The sequence below is a fragment of the Micropterus dolomieu genome, linkage group LG19, assembly GCF_021292245.1.
Source record: "Micropterus dolomieu isolate WLL.071019.BEF.003 ecotype Adirondacks linkage group LG19, ASM2129224v1, whole genome shotgun sequence".
In the NCBI taxonomy this organism is placed as follows: Eukaryota; Metazoa; Chordata; class Actinopteri; order Centrarchiformes; family Centrarchidae; genus Micropterus; species Micropterus dolomieu.
Genome location: NC_060168.1, coordinates 22,309,722 through 22,328,225, shown reverse-complemented (window position 1 = coordinate 22,328,225; position 18,504 = coordinate 22,309,722). Strand labels below are relative to the sequence as shown.

General features: G+C 41.4%; 2 protein-coding genes across 2 annotated transcripts; one reads left to right on the top strand and one right to left on the bottom strand.

Moving 5' to 3' along the window:
• Nucleotides 1-1,154: 1,154 nt before the first annotated feature.
• On the bottom strand, nucleotides 1,155-13,776 carry LOC123957437 (macoilin-like). Its single transcript, XM_046030224.1, has 11 exons — nucleotides 13,521-13,776; nucleotides 12,343-12,484; nucleotides 11,773-11,899; nucleotides 11,486-11,609; nucleotides 11,179-11,357; nucleotides 8,719-9,256; nucleotides 8,265-8,423; nucleotides 7,233-7,415; nucleotides 6,913-7,033; nucleotides 6,419-6,593; nucleotides 1,155-3,368 (listed from the first exon to the last, which is right to left on the bottom strand). The coding sequence occupies exons 1-11, from the start codon at nucleotides 13,598-13,600 to the stop codon at nucleotides 3,166-3,168; spliced, it is 2,031 nt and encodes a 676-aa protein (XP_045886180.1). The 5' UTR covers nucleotides 13,601-13,776; the 3' UTR covers nucleotides 1,155-3,165.
• srfbp1 (serum response factor binding protein 1) lies at nucleotides 13,583-17,486 on the top strand. Its single transcript, XM_046030225.1, has 3 exons — nucleotides 13,583-13,903; nucleotides 14,525-14,917; nucleotides 15,073-17,486. Exons 2-3 carry the CDS (start codon nucleotides 14,525-14,527, stop codon nucleotides 16,342-16,344), a joined length of 1,665 nt encoding a protein of 554 aa, XP_045886181.1. The 5' UTR covers nucleotides 13,583-13,903; the 3' UTR covers nucleotides 16,345-17,486.
• Nucleotides 17,487-18,504: the final 1,018 nt, after the last annotated feature.

Here is an 18,504-nt window from a genome sequence, read left to right as displayed (position 1 = left end):
TTTACGAGGTCAGCGCACGTGAACGAGCCCAACAGAGATGCAATGCTGCATTTGCGTCAAATGGGACATTAGAGACCGTTAAGGTTCAGGTAGTGAATACACACAAGAAATGACCAGATCTAATCCATCTTCATTATGTTAGTCAGTTATATTCTATTCATGTGGAGGGTTTTTAATCAGGTGCATTTCAGTTAACATTAGTTGTGAAATAACGCTGCTCAGAAATTATTGAGCCAAATCTAGAAAACTTTATAACTATACCAGCTTGGTATCTTCATGAGCGCAGCCTGAGCAAACGTTTCTGCTTTTGTAACCTACTTTGTTTTTATATGCAGTCTATGTTTTGTTTACATGAATGCAGCATACTGGTAATTGTTGAGATGTGACATTTATAGTGACAACCATAAAAGCTCTATCAGCAACTTAAAAGGCATTTTCTGATTTTAATTTGTATTAAATTGGTTTCTATTTTCTCTCTTCAAGTTTCAGATGCCATACAATTGTGTCAATAGGCCTTGTATTGCATTATCTTCCTGGAATTGGGAAGCTTGACAGCTGAAAATATTTACCTAAAATTAATTTAAGCCCATTACGACACACAGACACATACTTAAAACCTGTGTGACAAAGCAGCTCTTTGGCCTCAGGGTGTCCATAAAAAGGCTTATTTGGTCATTTTGCCTGCCCTAAAGCAACTGAATGCAATTTGTCTTTGTATGTTTTTACTAAGAAATATATATTTACAAGGAGCACCTGAAGGCAACATCAAACCACAGAGCAACCCCATTTTTCTAACCACTGGTAGAAGAAACACGGGTTTAGCAGAGGATGTCAACAATATTCATCTAGCTGGCTCGCAGGTCTGGGAGGTGAGAAAAGATAAACTAAATGCTTGAAATGCATATGAATTGTTAGCTAAATGGAAATTCATGTAACTTCTGAATTGAGAAGTTCTGTTTGTCAATAAATGCAAAATCAGACTCCCAGGGTTCTTTTAATTTGTCCTCTGGTATTAAGTTTCTTTGTGGTGACATCCCAAACGTTATGGATCACACGGTCACCATCTCCTGGCTGATTCTGGGTAAAAAGTTTGGCCTCTTGCTGTTGTCATATAAAGGAAAACTAGACATACAGATCTTGACACGTACGCAGACTGAAGAGCTTGCATTGCCACCAGCAAGACTTTCTTTAATAGTGATGGCCAAAGTGAAAAGTGTGACACAGACACCGTCACTTTGGGTAAAGAAAATAAACATGGTGGAACAATGAGAAAAAGAAACCAGAGCACTTTTTTTTAACCTTTTCTTCCTTCTACACAAACTTATAAAAAGCAACTTGAGAACTGATTTCACAACACCAGAGCGATCCACAAAAAATACTTTTTTTTCCCCCCCAGGGAGGCAACATGACATCACAACATGGTCAAATGGTTCAGGGGTAACCTTTTCCCAACACAACACATTCACAGAATCCTTCCTGGTTAAGAAAATATAGGAAATCAACTGAATATGATGGGAACTATCAAGGAGGTGCCACTCAACAAAAGTCTGTAACAAATAAATAAATGTGTCAATAACACAATCAGCCCAACCGCCTGCTGCTCCATCATGATCAGCCCAGAACCTTGTAAACACAACACTATATGAATATGTTCCAATGACAAAAAATTATAATAATAATAATAATAATAACAGCACTCTTCTGCAAACATTATGCTAGCTACATCAATCAAAGTATGGATGGAAACCAAACATCAACACTTGGCACTTAAAAAATTAAATTAAATAAACAAAGAAAACATTCCTCAGTAAGTTAATGTACATTGCTGTAAACAACTAAATGCCAACTCTCGGGCATAATAATGAATTCAGTTTGGTTGGTGTCTGGCATACCAAGACCGTGTCACCATGAAATGACTTTTTGTACTTTTCCCTTTAAGCCTGTAACATTGTGATCTAAAGATTGAATGCGTCTGAGGTGACACTTTGAATGCGGCATTGAAACGATCAGAATGTGAGAAATTTTTTAACTCCTACGAATGAAAATCTGGCAAATCTGAGCTAGAGTGAGAAACATGGCCATGAGGCTTGATGCTTTTAGATCCCAGGATTGCAAAGTATGTGGTTTTTGCAAGATAAAAAGACAAACTGCAAGGCACTGTAAAATCTGCAAATACGGGTAACGACCAGTTACCTCGACATCATTAAATCCAGTGAATAATATGGCGGGTTCTAATTTGGTCCAGAGGGAGAGGCAAGGCGTCCGCAGCAAACAGGTGAATGTTAATGCAACATTTTGGCAGTGCCAGGTCGAATCTAGCAGTAGCATTCTTTTAGGGCAAAACTACATCTGCGTTGTCCACTTACTGATAATCCTGGAGACTTCACTTTTCCAGCATTAGGAGAACAAATTGTATTGGAATATCTGAAGAACACAGCAAACGTTTATCTGTTAAATATTACTATTTTCGAAGAAATGTACATTGTCATAACTGAAATGAACTGTTACAAAACGAACAATCACTGATTTAAGTTAATGGTGATAGCAAAACATGGATAGTTATACATTCATGTAACTCTCACAGGGCTTTACTTTACAGGCGAGTTTCAGACTCAAACTGAAAACATGTCTTCTGTCTTAATATAAACCATCACGAAAAGCCAGTTGTTGTTTTTTTTAATTAAAAGCCTGAATGTCAGTTCACTATAGAAGAAAATATCACTTTAGAAGAAGCTGTAGGTGTGGGGGTTATACTGACACCAAAAGAAGACTGACATGAAGCGATGCATGATGGCGCTTCTGTAGACATTTGGCCAAAAAAGTGTGTGTTCCTTTCTCCCCCTTCACCCAGACCTCGCTGTCTAATGGCTAAATCCCGAAAATCAACAAACCGCCCCCCTCCCCCTCAAAATAATAGTTCTCATAATAGAACCAAAAAAAAGGAACCTAAAACTCAGATGTATGGAGGGGCTGTGTGCACTGTGTGTCTGTGTGTGTGTGTGTGTGTGTGTGTGTGTGTGTGTGTGTGTGTGTGTGTGTCATTATGTGGAGTGCAAAAACTGTCAGGGGCTGGTAAATTCAAAAATAACCCAAACTGGAACAGAGAGCTTCAACAAAACAAAGAAAGAGACAAAGTTCTGTCTGACAACAGTGTTGGCGTCAGAGTCATTTTTTGAGGGGCTGGTACACTGAGGCGTTGGGGTCCAGGGAGGAGGGACTATTGTCCATGAACTTGGAGGAGTAGTGAGGGGTGACGGGGCTGAGGTTGCTGCCGTCTGATGAGTAGGACAGGCTGGGCATCACTGCCATCACCTCTGCTATCTTCTGCTTCAGCTCTGCGATCTCCTGCTCCCTCTGGTGGATCTGGCCTGGGTGAGACGAAGGAAACAAAGACATTTCGTATCACAGCGCTGAGAGCAGAGTAAGGGGACATTTGTTCCAAAGTGACCTTACAAATTGAATCCCTGACAGATCTAGGAATGCTCGGCTGAGGAGATACAGTGCCAGCATACAACACGTGAACACATTAAATGCCAACACCAAATCTGAAGGATGACATCTTTTGGTCCCTTTTATGCTTCGCTCTTCCCCGTAGTTCCTGTAGATTTCCCTTTTAGGTCATCTTTAGTTGGCCTTAACCTGGAACAACAAATCTATCAGCTGTTTAGACTCCAATGCTACGTCATATTGGACTCCAATCTGTGGAGCTACTAAGTTCCTGTAAACATTCTTAAGACTCAAACTTGTAAGATTCCCATGAGAACGCCTGAGCTACTGTCTCTCCCTAATCAGTCTAACTGTGGTCTCCCAAACAAGGACCGTTACATGAGGGAAATAACTAGAGCAGGAAGAACAGTGAACACTTATGGGCTCAGCTAATGACTCCAAAGGCGCTTTTCAATCAAAAGTACCAGGGACTATTAAGTCCCCAGGTCTATTTTCAAGGAACTAAAAGGTTCCTTCAGCCCATTGTTGTGTGCGTTTCCACCGTGGCCTAAAGACCAGCGAAGATTAGGCAAATTAACCAGCTGACGTAGGCTGTATGCCTGGCTGTACACAGCGATGCACAGGTTTATTATTTGTAACCACTATCCATGAGCAATATTTATAAATAAACATCAGATTTGAATGGAATATAATGACAAACTACAGGCTATGCTTGACCATTAAAGCAGCTTTTTTGTGTGGGAGCTATAATGAGGAGACACGCGATAAAGTTTGTTACACATTTAATAACAAACTGGATAAAGCCATCTAGTTCTTAAAATAACCCCAGCAGATAAAACAACACAAAAATAAAATTGCGACAGTTTGGAAGGTTATTAAAACATTTCCAGCCAAGAGCTGCAGATCAGCTGCAGGACTCACGTCTGTCTCTACTCGCTCATTCCGAAATTCACTGCAAGGCAAGCTCCACCCCCCCCAAAGTACCCGGTACTTTCGGAAAGTACTACCCCCCGAGCAGGGTCTTTTTAGGGGCTAAAATAAAGACCCCAGAACTACATTTAGACCCTGGTCAGTTCCTCCAAAGGTTCCTAGTTCCGGGGTATAGTTCCTTTGGTTGAAAAGCAGCTCAAGCTTGACCTGGCTTACCTTTCCCCTGTCACATCAGTTAAGCCCCCAATGAATATTAACATGGATATTTATCTTGACTGGGTCTAGAACTTTGAATCCGCCCACTCCACCGAGTTGACTAATTCTGGTCCGGCATCATGACATGAAACATCGGCTATCTCAACTGAAAAAGTAAGTAACCCAGTGAGCTCCGCAGGGGGCACTACTGATAAGCCAATGAGCACCACGAGCAGGACTAACGCTGTTGTTGAGCGTTGTCAAGCTGTGCAGTGGAACCAAAGAGGAGTAATAACAGCAACGGCGACCGCCACAGACAAGACAGACACGTCAAATTTATTTTACACAGACGTCTTCTCAACGTCACCCAACATCGTAGTTCGTTTTTAATTTGCTCTGCTCCACTCTTAAAACCCCAGCAAAACCATTATGTTGGCATGGCTACGCATCAGTGTTGACTTGACGTAAAATTTAGGCAGATTTGATGGTCTCTAGTGATTGGTTAGGGGAAATGGAATCCCCCTCCCCCACTGCAACATTGCCTACAAAGAGCTAATACACCTAGATAAGTTAAATAAGTTGGCAACACCGTATAAACAGTATGGCTACATCTCTGTTTGTAGACAAATGTACATCGTCTCACAGTATTGTTATATTGCTTAACCCTGGGCTGTTGTGAATTTCACACTTCATCTTTTCATGCCATATGCTGCATAGTAAGTTGCTCTTTTACAAGCTAATGAGGCCGAGTGGAGTGGTAATATTAATTGACAGCTTACAGACATTTGACATGTCCCAGCCATAGACTGTATATAAAGATAGACTATATATCCAGTAACAGCAGGGAACATGTGTAGCTTATAATATTAATAACAACTGCATTCCCTTTGTATGCTTATTGTCATGATTTGACACTTAATGGAGCTGAGCCATCATTAAAGAGATTAATGTGATGTGATTTTATTCACTGTATATTCTGAAGAGGGCTGTGGGAGAAGTGTATGAAAATCTATGGCTGAGATGAGAAGATGCATAGTCAATATTTAAGTTTTACAACATAATGTAATATTCATATTCAGCAGAACAGGTGTCTTTTCTAATGTAACACAATAGTGTACAATTCAAGCAATAACAAAAGGGGTCATTTATTTTTAAAACACTAGTTGGGAGAAATCATATGACTTGTTTTTTCATATTTTTTACTACTCTTGTTTTGTTTTTAAATAAACAAAGCAAGCAAACACGTTAGTCCTGTCGTAGACATTAAAATACGATGGGGAAAAGTAGTGAATAGTAATCACTTGATCCCATGGGGCAGTGGCACAGAGAGCGGCCGAGAATAGGGAAGAAAGCGCTGTAAAATGTCCGGAACAAGCTATTAAATGGTTAGAGAAACAGCACCATAGTGGTAGGGGTCTTGTGGTGTAATGTTTGGGGGTTATTGATTCTATTTCCAAAAGCAGAAAAATATATGTTCAGACATTAGGTTGCAGATGGTTAGGGTACAAGGTTAGAAATGGTTTACTTTAGGTATGGTTTGATGTTTTTCATTCGCTGATAACATAATGACAAGTTTAACAAAGGCAAGCTCTTTTATTTATCATGTCACGTATCATTTGCATGTCTTGCTAATCAGTTATATTCTATCTTCTTCAACAACCCTCTGGTTGTTTTTCGTGTTTCCAAGCACTATTGATTTAAGACACTTTTAGACAGATGCATGGGTCGAGTTTCATCGTCTGTCTTTTAGATCATTTATTGCAAATGAGTGAGTTTTATGCTGATAACAAAACAGTAAGCAGCAGTAACATCAGGAAATCACTGCGTCCCTACAGTCAGCATATACCTTGTGCTATCTCCAGCTGCCTCTTGGCGTCCCCCAGTGCAGAAAAGAGGTCCAGTTTGATCCTGGTCTCAGCACTCAGGCTGTTCTCCAGGTGCTGGGTCTTCTCCTGCATGGCTGACAACGCTGACATCAACACCTCTGTGTCCTTCTCGTTCTCTTTATACTTCCGCAGCTCCTGTATGCGACAGGATAGGAAAGAGAAATTAAATTGGAAATGAGATAAAGATGGTTACGCTACAATTTTTTCTTTGTATATTTTATCTAAACAAAGCTTTCACTATGCTGAATGGTTGATGCAATCAAAAGGCACAGTCTATTTACTAAATTACATGAATTACTCAAACAGTGAGTGATCACATTTGTTGTTGTTCAGATTAAATACATTCAGAGCATTTCCATCAAGTATTTAATAGTAGTCTCTTTAATGACCTAGGAAACACACATTCACTAACCTGAAGCATTATCATATCAGAAAAGGAGCTATTCCTTCTCACCTGACACTTGCCCTCCAGATCCCTAATCTGCTCCTCTTTAAGTTTCATGTCCATGCTGAGCTTCTTACACTCTGTCTCCAGCTCTCTGATACGACCACGCAGAGAGTCGGTCGACTCCACTCTGTCGGACAGAAGAGGAAAACAGCACGTTTAAGAGCGGAAAAAACAAATATGTCCAAGAGTCAACCGATAAAAGGAACAAAGACTAATCGTTGACTCCATGTGTTGATATCTACTGATCTGCTTGTTTATACGAGGTGAAATTACAAGTTCATTTTGATTACACAAAGCTGGGCTAAATACGCTAATCTAATGAGTACCTGGTCGCTGCAGCCAATGCTACAGCCCTGGCCGCAGAGGCCTCTTCTATCTTCTTCCTCTTCCTCTCCTCAGCCAGCTGTTTCTCAGCTAGGGCGCGAGCCTCCTGCTCAGCCTTTAGCCTCTTCTCCAGCTGGGAGATGGTCTGCTTATCCTTCTGTTTGGCCTGGACGGCACTGTGGAGCCTGAAGTACAAAGAAGAACACAGTCAACCTGGCTGGATCAGAAGATGAAACGCACTTTTGAAACGTAGAGTATTTGGGTTGTTTCCTTAGACAGGAACGGGGGAAACAATGTTTGTGTAACAAGTCTTAGCCAGACACGTGAACACAGACAATCTTTCAGAGGTAGAAATGACAAACTTCAAACTACTTTGCTACTTCAAAACGTTTTGCACACGTGGATTGTTTACCTTTTTACTAAGCGCTGTGATCGCATCTCTGTTGAAATGCAGTCACCAGGTGAGGGGAGCTCAACTGGTGACACCTGATTCGTCAGGTTATTCAGTACAGTCAATTGAGTTTGAAGATATTGTGTTCAGGATTTGGCCAATGAAGTGGACGTGCTAGACAGATTGCCACATTTCTGACTGACAGGAAAGGTGTGGGGGGGGAGAGGGCTTTCAGACGCTGTTCGACCAATCAACACATGAAATGAGTAATGACACACAAGCTATACCTTGGATTCAATATGTAAATCAAATACTCTCATTACAGTTACAACCACTGAGATCTAAACAATTGGCCATGAGCAATAGCCAATTCAAGCTGGCATTTCAAGGAAAAAACACAGGAAGAGTGTAAAATAAAATGCCCCCCCTGTTCTGGTTGAATGCATTTGTAGAAATCATGATTTTGGCAGACAGGTTACACACATAAAAATCTTTAAAACCCAGTACCTGACTCCTGCTTCATATATGAAACCCCACAGAGACCGCACAGTCCTTAACTAACCAGCTACCTACCTCAACATACTGTGAAGGAAAAAGTAAGATGAGATTGTTGTCAGAGTTTAGGTGTACTACATGTACCCACTTGTTCTGCAGCAGCTCATTGTCCTGGCGGAGCTGGCCCAGCTCAGAGCGAAGGCTGCGGTCCTGGCTGCTCAGAGAGGAAAGCTGACTCCGCAGCTCTGACTCCAACTGCCTGTTGGCCTGAAGATCTGCCTTTAGACGCTTCACGTCCTGCTCCAACCTTTCAGAAGGGAAACGAAAAAGGGCCACCAGACCATCAAAAGGAAGCCAAAGGAAACCACATAAAACACATGCAAACAGTACAGAAATAATCAGTAAAGATGTATTGGCTTGTATCCTTCAATCAAGAGTAAAAGTGAAACAGAAAGTAAGAAAAGACACAAAAAAACTGTAGGATGTTTGCTAATGTGTCATCAGCAATGACAAAATACAATGACAACCTCAGACATTAGCAACAAAATGCACAGGAAGATGAAGAACAGCTATTTGAAACAGCAGGACAGTGTGTGTCTTACCGTACGAGAGCGTCCGGCTTGCCCAGCTGGTTGTTGGGGATGCAGTTCTCCACTGGATCCTTCTGGCCCTTCCCCGTCCCCTTCTGCTTCTTCTCATTCTTTGAGGAACCTGGCGGCACGCTGCCATTTGAAGTACTGTGATTCCGTGGAGACGAGTTGGAGATGTTACCCCCGCCTCCGATGGCATTTTTGTAGTTCTTCCCCGTGCCCCCCATATCCTCTTTAGAAGTAGTGTGTGTGTTGGTGTCAGCATGTGTGTTTTCTCCTGCCAGGTCGTTATTCAGTCTCTTTGCCCCGACGTAGTTCTCTATATACTCTGTCTCCTGTAGTTTGGAGTCCAGTGGGTGTATAATACTGTTGTTATTGATTCCAAATGTATTTTGTTTTTTTCCCTCACGCTCTTTTGCAGTACTGTCCTTCCCTTTTTCCCGGTACTCCAGTTCTGGTAACAGGACTGGGGTGCTTTTCTTTCCAGGAGGTGCTCCGTTTTGGGATATTACTGAGGGTTCTACCTCTGAGATCCCTTTAGCCAAAGCAGCTGGAGGAGAACAAATGTGGGCAGTGTTAAAAAACATATAAAAACATACTGGACAGAATGAACCAAATTCCAAAGCAAAATGGAAACATATTTGAACATAAACACAGATTGAATTACGTAATTTGTGACTGATACAAAACAGAGAAAGTACTTTTTTCTTTTGCAAATAACTTAACTGCAAATATCTTTGCTATAAAATAAAAGGACAAATAAAGTTACACAAATATATACACTCCCTGGCCACTTTAGTAGGTACACTACTGTATACAATATAATGCTATCCAGTGCAAGTGCTCTGCCACATATCCTACCTTTTTAACGAGGCTTTTTGTGTCTTTGCGAGAGGGGTTAAATCAACGATGTGTTTATAACAGAGGCTCTAGTTAGTGGTGGTCTTGTACTGGACTGAGTTATATTGAAATGTGTTTCTAGTATTCTTCCTCTCTCGTGTAAATGGGGAGGGAAAAACATTAGAAACACTTCTCTCAATATGATGCAGTCCAGTTCAACACCACTGCAAACTATAACCGTAATAAATGTTTAATTAACTTAATACCTCTCTGACAGTGTCAATTAAAACTGAACGTAAAGGTAGAATTTATGTTACCTGTTGTATTGGATTGCATTGGATATCACAGGTGTACCTAAAAAAGTGGCTACTGAGTATATTTTCACTGAGTATGTATGAGAATGTCAGTCTTAAGAACACTGAGAAAACAAAAAACTGTATAGCCCTGGATAAATGTGGCAATGGAATTTGTTAAGGGTGCCGTACAATTCTCTCAGGTTCATACTTGTTGTTAGGGTTTCTACTAGAAAATGTTCACATGCTTTAATGTTCAAAAAACACATATTTCTCATACTGTCCACTGCTTCAGCACCTCTTTTCATTCTGTCTGAACACTCAGTTTTAGCTCCTGTCTCTTTAACACCCTTCTCCCTGAAAGCCCACTTGCATTTGATTGGCCAACCTCTCCAAGCACAGAAGAGGGGCGTGGCTTAGCTAAATCAAGGCTTGGTATACGAGACTAGGATCTCTGATGTCTTTCGGCTGCTTTGCCTCCACTTTTGCCAATTTATGGAGTTTATATGTTACTGGTTACTTTAGCAGCTAACTACTGCAATCAGCAGCGGCTACTCAGTTAGCCGTGCAGCTAGCCTATTGCTGATTCTCCCTGGACTGAAAGATTGGTGCTTCGAGGTGTGTTGGTGTTTACACCTCTTACATTACAGTACAGAAGCTTTGGACCGCTGGTTCAGAGCCAACTGATAACAGGAGCTACTGTTACGAACAGCTAGCGGTTAGAAACCTGTAGCGTTAGCAATCAGTATAGCTATCTGTCCATGAGGAAACTTTAAAATCAGAGTTAAGGCAGAGCAGCCAGAGGACATCAGAGGGAAAACCAGAAAATAAAAGCATGTTAAAAGCTGCACTGCGCTGCACAACCTCCAGCTGCTAACTCTGGAACGTAGGCTGGCCTATGTCACTTTGGGGGTGTAAACATCCCAGATGTTACTTAACATCTACCGCTTGTTGGCTTTTGCCCGTTTTTAAGGAGTGGGTGAGTGAGATTTTCATATGGAGGAAACAATGGAGACTGAGGCTCATGGTACGTCAGTTACATGCACTGAACTCTTTTTATTCAACTATGCCAAGGTAAATACAGTTTTTCATTCTAGGGCACCTTTAATTCAGTAAACACTAATTCCATGCGTGTTACAGCACCTGGTAGTTACATCCCACAATACCGACAGTGAACACCGCAGTCTTCCTTGTTTCCTGCCCCGGAGTGTCCTCACATTACAGTGTTGATAGAGTGTTATACTACTGCCAGTTTTGCGTCTTCAGTCTATTGTGTTTTACTATGTTAATAAGTATTGTAATAAGTGTTGTATTTTGTGTGCGTGCATGTGTGTCTCACCCTCCTCTGCCTCCCTCTCCTGCCTCTGCAGCATCTGTTGCTCTGGAGGTAAAGCCTGCTGTAGAAGCTGCATATAGAATTCATTCTCCTTCTGCACTTCCTTCTGTTTCCTCAGTCGCATTTTGTAGCTGACGTAACTCTTAAAGCCGAAGCCCAGAGTCACCACTGGATAGCCGATACTGGAAGGTGATAGAGTCAAAAAAAAAATTTGTGTATGTTTTCGTTTTTACTATTAATCAAGGCCGTAAATTAAATAAAAAATTTTTACTTATATTATAGGGCATTGTCAAAAGACTCAGATGTTTACCAGTGAGCAGCAAATGGTCGACACAGATCTACATGAAAGTTCTTAAGATCTTTAAACCGTATGGCGGCTTCGATGTACACAAACAGGATCCACAGCGATACAGTGGGTAAACAGACTCCTCTCTCTATGCAAAAGTAAAGGACAAGAAAAAATAATTATAAATCAGCACTCTTGCTGCACTGAAAAAAATTGGCAGCTATGAATTTCTTGTGCACCAAGTGTTTAAGGTGAAAGTAGCTGTTTGGCCGGCGGAGATGAAAAGGAGCCTGCAGGAAACTTGGACTGACCTGTGTGCCAGACATACTGGACCCATACGTAGGTGCTGGCAGCAAAAAACAGCCACTGGACGGGGATGAAGAGGAGGCAGATGATGTCTGACGTAAACGCCACACATACGAAGAAGACAGAGAACGCCTAAGTGTAGGAGGCAGACAAAGACAATTAAATACGCCATAGCAACTGTGCAGAAAACATGTCCATACACACATGCACTAATATAGAGGTATGTGTGCACATGCATGACTCCATTACACTTACACATCAACATGTACACTATAAAACAAACGAGAAAAAAACAAAAAAGCATATGTTGCTGCTTCCCCATCCAGCACTACCATGTTTAACAAGTATGAACTTAGCTACCTTTATCCAATTTGATTTGAGTGTTTCTTTGTTGCACCCCTGTACAATTGGTTATTTCCACTGCATATTTGCCTTGTGGATTGGAGCTGCACAGCATTTAATCGTTGTTGTTTATTTATGCGCTGTAGAGTCTACACCACCTCCAGCTGGGGTAAAAGCATGCAAGTTAATGTCAGGTGGAAAGGGACATCAGGGTTATATAAACAAGCTCTTACCAGTCCCTGATATCTAAAGGAGTCGTAGACACTTCGAATGAAAAGCCAGAAGGGCCACAGGTACTCAAACCTGAACTCCAGCACAAAGTCGGCCAGCAGCACTAGCACCCACACCACCAGGAACTTCAGGTACAGAAATGTGCTGTAGGAGAAGACAAGATTAAAGTAAAGTAAAAAAAAGAAAAACACAAGAAAGAGACAAAGAGCATTACCAGGTTTACTGTGGATTTAGATGGTATCATAACAAGCCTTTGGATGTCAGGTTTATACAACAGTCCTGTGTTTATAATGACATCTCCAGTGTGACTGCAGACAGAGGTACCTCAAAATCTTACTAGATTTGAGGGTAGATAAATGCCAATTCAACAGTGAGCATGAATGCAAATCTAGATATTCAAGTCTAATCATGTGTTGTTGTTTTTTTTTTAATTGTTGAGAGGCATCCAAATAGGTAACAGACAGGGTATGGAAATAGATAGAGATCTAGTACTTATACAGTGTCATGTCTGGACATGTGCTTAAAGCACAGCTGGTATCCTATTCCTGGCTTGCCATCAATCAATCTATAGGAGAAGGCATGCTATTTTGACATGTCTCCTTAAATTATATTTGCGCGTTAGATATTGCAGTCAGACCTGATTGCTTGAGGTGGTTATTGTTTCATTGGTGTTTTTCCAAATTTAGATATCTGCCAGACAAAGCACAAGTGAGAGTGAGACCCCCCCGCCAGCGGAGTCACCCCGGACTTCAAAACGAGCGCCTCTGACTTTGCTGCTGACATCTCACGCTACAGCATGATTATTCTCACTTCACGTTATCTTTGTTTTAGCAGAAAACATTTCCATTGAGCCCGATGTGTTACAATTCATGCTAAATGCCCGCAGAGTCACGCCGCCACATTTCATTTTAATTTGGTCAGAAAATGAATTGAACTAAAGCAGCTGTACCGTTAATGTTACATTGCCAGGGACAAATCATGAACGAGATGTCTCACAGTTCACGTTAACGTTAGGCCTATAAATTTTACAATACACGGGCATGTTAGTTTAGCTCTTTCTGTAGGTAATAACCCAAGCATGTCTGAATATGAATGTTGCAGAGGTTGGCAGCCCTGTCTTGACATATGAACAGAGGCGCCATTGTTATACAATAACGTCCCTCCAGCCCCTTTTTTGTACCTGCTATATATACCGTCGGTGATTCGGTTCCGTTTTAACGGCCGTCGGAGTTTGCTGCAGTCCGCATTGCGCCGCTTCATCCTCCCCCTGTTGATTCACTTGTGATATCGGTCTGGTAACTGTAACTGGAAATGTCATTCGCTCATCCTAATATTCCCACTTCTTCAATTATCCACCATTGTTGTTGTTTTATGCACATGAAACAAAGAAATAAATAAAAACAGTCCGCGGAAGGCCCTCCCCTTTTCACGACACGCTGCGTCCCCTTGCTAACGGTTGACGTCATGCCGCCATCAGAGGCGTACGAAACATGGCTGCTCCCTGCGAGTCCAGACTGAGACGTTTTTCCTCAATTTTAAATATTTAATAGTCACTTCTGAACGGTAAGTGGGATAATAACGGGTTGCAGTGATTTTACTTTACTTTATGCGCTTCAGTTTGTTATGTAAACCATACAGGTGCGTAAAATAAGGATGTTACATCACAGGGTAAAAGTATCCATGCTGACTCTACCACGTTTGTTTGGCAGTCTTGATCTGGCATTTAAGCACATCGTTGCTCTTTCGACAGAAAAGTATTTGGTTTATTGAGCTGCGACGTGACGTTACAAAATTGCATATAGTTTCGAGAAATCAGTCCATGCTGTTATACGAATGCATTTTGTGGAGTTTTGATGGGAAAATGCAGCGTGACCCACTTCTGCAATGTTGAAAATTTATGAACAAATATGTCAAGTTTTGAATAAATATCAGCTTTATTTATATAGCACACTTAAAACAACCAAGGCTGACCAAGGTGCTTTGTTGGTTAAAAATACAACAATAAAACAGTAATTACAAAGTAAAAGTACAGCACGAACTTTGACATTCTGGTCTCCTGATGAAAATGGAAACTTTTCACCTATATATCATGTTAAGTTTTTGCTATTTTATGTTAAATAATGTTAGTGCCAGTGAGAATAAGTGGGCTGCAGTCAGAAATAAGATGGGTTTATGTTTCAACAGATGATGAATACCACAGACAAGGTAGAGAAAATGGTGCCATCTGCTGAGGAAGAAGAGGAGGAGGAGGAGGAGGAAGATGGAGATGATGAAGAACAGGAAGGTGGAGGTGATGAGGAAAAGGAGGAAGAAGCAGATAAAACTGGGGAAAATATTCAATTGCCTGCTCAACCCAGTGAGAAAAAGCAGGCTGAGGGCCTGAACCTGAACAATGAGGTGGTGAAGATGAGGAAGGAGGTAAAGAGGTTGAGGGCGTTGATCATCAGGAAGCTGACCCGACAGATTGGCGGCCTGAAGAAGAAGAAGGGGACAGATACCGAAGTTGAGAGGAATCAGAGGAGAGCTGCCAGACTGCTGGAGGAGATCCACGCCATGAAGGTCCTCGTACCAGACCTGGTAGGTTTTGTAATTACTTCTTTTAATTCACTATTTTTATTCAATATTTTTTTATTAAGTTAGTTAAAAAGTTACTCAAATTAATGATGCTTTTCCAAAATGGTGAGACACTAATTGAAGTGTATAATTGGATAAACTATTTTCCCTGTTGCTAGGTGACAAAGACAGCCTTGCAAAAGAATCTCAACTTTGAACAGGTGTGTAAAAACCCAAAGTCTGCTATTTCGGACCGGGCCGTGGCACGCATCGCCACACACCCACAGTTCAACAAGAAGATTGAGGACATCAAAGCTGCTGTGAAAGCCTTTAAAGAAGAGCGGATGAAGGGTGGAAAGCAGGGAGGGAATGAAAAAGTGCAAAGTAAAGCTGAAAAGGTGACTCCACAGTCATCAGGCAAAAAGATAGAAAGAATGAGTGAAGAGGAGGACATAACAGTGGAGCAAGAGGAAATAATAGACAATGAGGAAGGAGATGGCATCATTAAAGATACTAAAGATGCAACTGTTGCCAAACCTGAAAAGGAGCCAAGGAAAGCAACTCCTTCAGCTGATGATAGTCAGAGGAAAGACATGCCAGAGCCTAAGAATGTAAGACCAGCATCAATAAAAAGTAGTGAAGTAAAGGACATTGTGAAAAATAAACCTCAAAGTAAAGATGCAGAAAAGAAACCTGCTCTTAAGTCTGCACCTGAAGCGCTTCAGAAAAAGACAGATGAGGAAGAGAGTGATATAGAGCCATCTGATGATGAAGAAGAGAAAGAGTACTTTGATGACAGCACAGAAGAACGTTTCCGCAAGCAGTCCTCTCAGTCTGAGGAGAGTGACGATGACGACTTCTTTGTTGGAAAAGTGAGCAAATACAAGAAGAAGAAGCAGAAAAGTGTAGAAGTTGAGAAGGGGCATGAAGTGAAAGCGGACCCAGCAAACCAGCTCCAGAGTAGACTTGATGAGCTTGAGTCCAGGCTTAAGTCTAAAGCGACCTCGCTTCAGTCTGTTTTTTGTTCTTCCCTCTCTGCGTCTAAGCCTGGTGGGGGCAGAGGTGCAGGCAGAGGGAGAGGTGGGGATACATTTAGGGGCCCAGGGAAAACAAAGGGTGGCAGCGGTCTAAATAGAGATTTTAGTAAACAATCCAAGTTCAAAAATCAGGACAAAGGAACAGAAAGAAATCCAGAGTCAAAGTACAGCAGGCCCCGCCCTGAGGGCAGACATCCTGAGTCGTCAGAGAAGGGCTCTGCCGGCCGAGGCAGAGGGCGAGGCAGAGGTGACGCTTTTAGGCAGATTGATCGCAGGGGTGGAGGTGCCTTTTCCTATCAGGCACCACAGCAGGCACTGCATCCATCCTGGGAGGCCAGTAAGAAAAGGAAGGAGCAGCAAGGGCAAATCCTGGCCTTCCAGGGGAAGAAGATCAAGTTTGAAGATGATGACTGAAACTATCTTTCTTTCTTTTTTAATGCTGAATACATATCTTTGGTTGAGTGTCTCACATGCCATATTTGAATAAGTTTTGTTATCCGGCACACTAGTGAAGTGTAAAGGTTGTCACTTATTCTGTATCTCCAGTGTAATTCATTGACAGTGTTTTTTCATCTTTATGGCTAGCAAAAGACAAAAAGATATTTGTTTAAAGCATCGGAAATGCTTTTCATAGAAAGGGTTTACCAGTTAACAGTTTGAGGAACATGTAATTTGTATGAATGCCAGTTATGTGGGAAATGTAACTGGGGGGGGGGGGCTTGGGAAGTAATATTGTTAGGTTCTTATGTTTTGACCTGTACACAATTTCATGCTTTGTCCAAAATGGTAATTAGGGCCCAGTTATTGTATAGTACATATTCTCTGAAATTGGTGTATGGTGATACACATTATCTGCAGTGAGATCTTAAACCAAGTGACTTTTCCCTGTTTTTGTTACTTGTCTCTAACCAGCTATGTTTAAACTATATAAAGTTTATATTATATTTACGGTTTTAATGTACTTTGCTGTTGGATCTTCATGTCAAGAAAACTTCATTAAATGCATTTTAAAAATATTAATTCAATCATAAAAAACGCAATTGATCACAAACAATACTTGAAATCCAGTTGTTGCAGGGCTCTGCAGCCATTGGACGGCTACAGCTGCGTCAGACGTACACGGCGCTGCGTACACAGTGATGGCCAATAGTAATTTACATGCAAATGTGGTTCAAACCTGTCCCGGGGAGTCTGAGTTTCGTGCGTGGAAGAACCTCGTTCAGAATCAGCACGAGTCACGTGATATGTTGTACGAGCGATAGACTTGATAAGTTGGCAGAGAGGCAGCTGGGACAAGATGAGAAAAGGGGCTCCTTGGTGGCAGTGTGCACTCTGGACAGCAACCAGGCAATGCGGGGCGTTCCGAGAATAGGTCGACTGTACTCCGGCCCTCCGTCCTGCGTTATGCAGGGCCGTTAATGTCTGGTCCTCCGAGCTGACTGACGGTCTCAAGTGTGCTAACGTTACACCCCCCCGGATCCTCAACAGCCGGGACAGGGCGGAAATTTAAGCTCGAACGAGTTCAGGTCATAGGCTGTATATAAAGATGGCTCAGGCACGTAAAGCTAAATTAACCAGGCGCAGAGCTAACAGTGACATTAACACCATTGGTAACCCGAAATGCAACTTCACTTAGCTGGCTGAAGTACGCAACGGTTACCGTGGTTGTTAACGGAAGCTCTAGATTTGTCTTCAGAATAAAGTAAAAGTAGCTGGTGCTTTTGTTTTGGACGATTGAAGTGCAGTACAAAGTTAGTAATACGTGGAGCCATCTTGTATTAGTTTGCTTGACAGAGAGAAGGACATGAAACTTTATTGTGAGAAAATCAGCTCCTAATGAAAGCGAAACATTTATTGTGGAAGGTGCTTACACACGTTGGGCTGGTCTATATTTATAAATGTATTTATTTATATTTCCACACCATGCCACTACCGCCTGCAGCGACCTGTGCAATGTTCATATCAATCGCATCTGTATATGGTGTATATCTAAATTCTTATTATTTTTTCTATTTCTTTCTACTCTATTATATTTTTTTATTCAATTTTTTAAATCTAATGTGTATTTTATTAATGTCTGCTGTGTGTACCTGGAGCTGTTGTAATAACACAATTTCCCCAGTGTGGGATCAATAAAGTCTTATCTTACTGAAAAACAAGCGGGCTCCTTTAAAATAAAACATTACTACTCTAGCAGTAGTTAAATGTTAGTGTGCTACTACCTGGAGTTAGGCCAGATCTATCTGGAATTGGGACAGAAAAAGTATATTAATGGTTCATTGAAACACAGTAGCACTGCACTACAACACTAAAGATCACTGCATGTGTCTGATTTTTATGGTATGTATATAATTATGTCGTGTGAAAAAAGGACACGTCTGCTTAAATTGCATGCTTTTACGACATCTATTGAAGGTCTCTCCTTCCTTGGATACGAATCCTAGTCCAGTCGAAGGTCTAAAAACAGAGGGTATCGTAAATATTGTAAAGCTCAAATTTATGATGTTGGGCTATATAAATAAAATGGACTTGACTTGATTTTATTTTGAAAGTAAATTCGCGAGGCTTCGGCTA

Coding starts and splice junctions, on each gene's coding strand:
- LOC123957437 (XM_046030224.1), bottom strand. CDS start 13,600: ATGAAGCGGCGCAATGCGGACTGCAGCAAACTCCGACGGCCGTTAAAA. Junction 11,358..11,485: donor CGACCATTTGCTGCTCACTG/GTAAACATCTGA, acceptor ATCACCTTCCAG/TATCGGCTATCCAGTGGTGA. Junction 8,424..8,718: donor AAGCCGGACGCTCTCGTACG/GTAAGACACACA, acceptor CCCTTCTGAAAG/GTTGGAGCAGGACGTGAAGC.
- srfbp1 (XM_046030225.1), top strand. CDS start 14,525: ATGATGAATACCACAGACAAGGTAGAGAAAATGGTGCCATCTGCTGAG. Junction 14,918..15,072: donor AGGTCCTCGTACCAGACCTG/GTAGGTTTTGTA, acceptor CCCTGTTGCTAG/GTGACAAAGACAGCCTTGCA.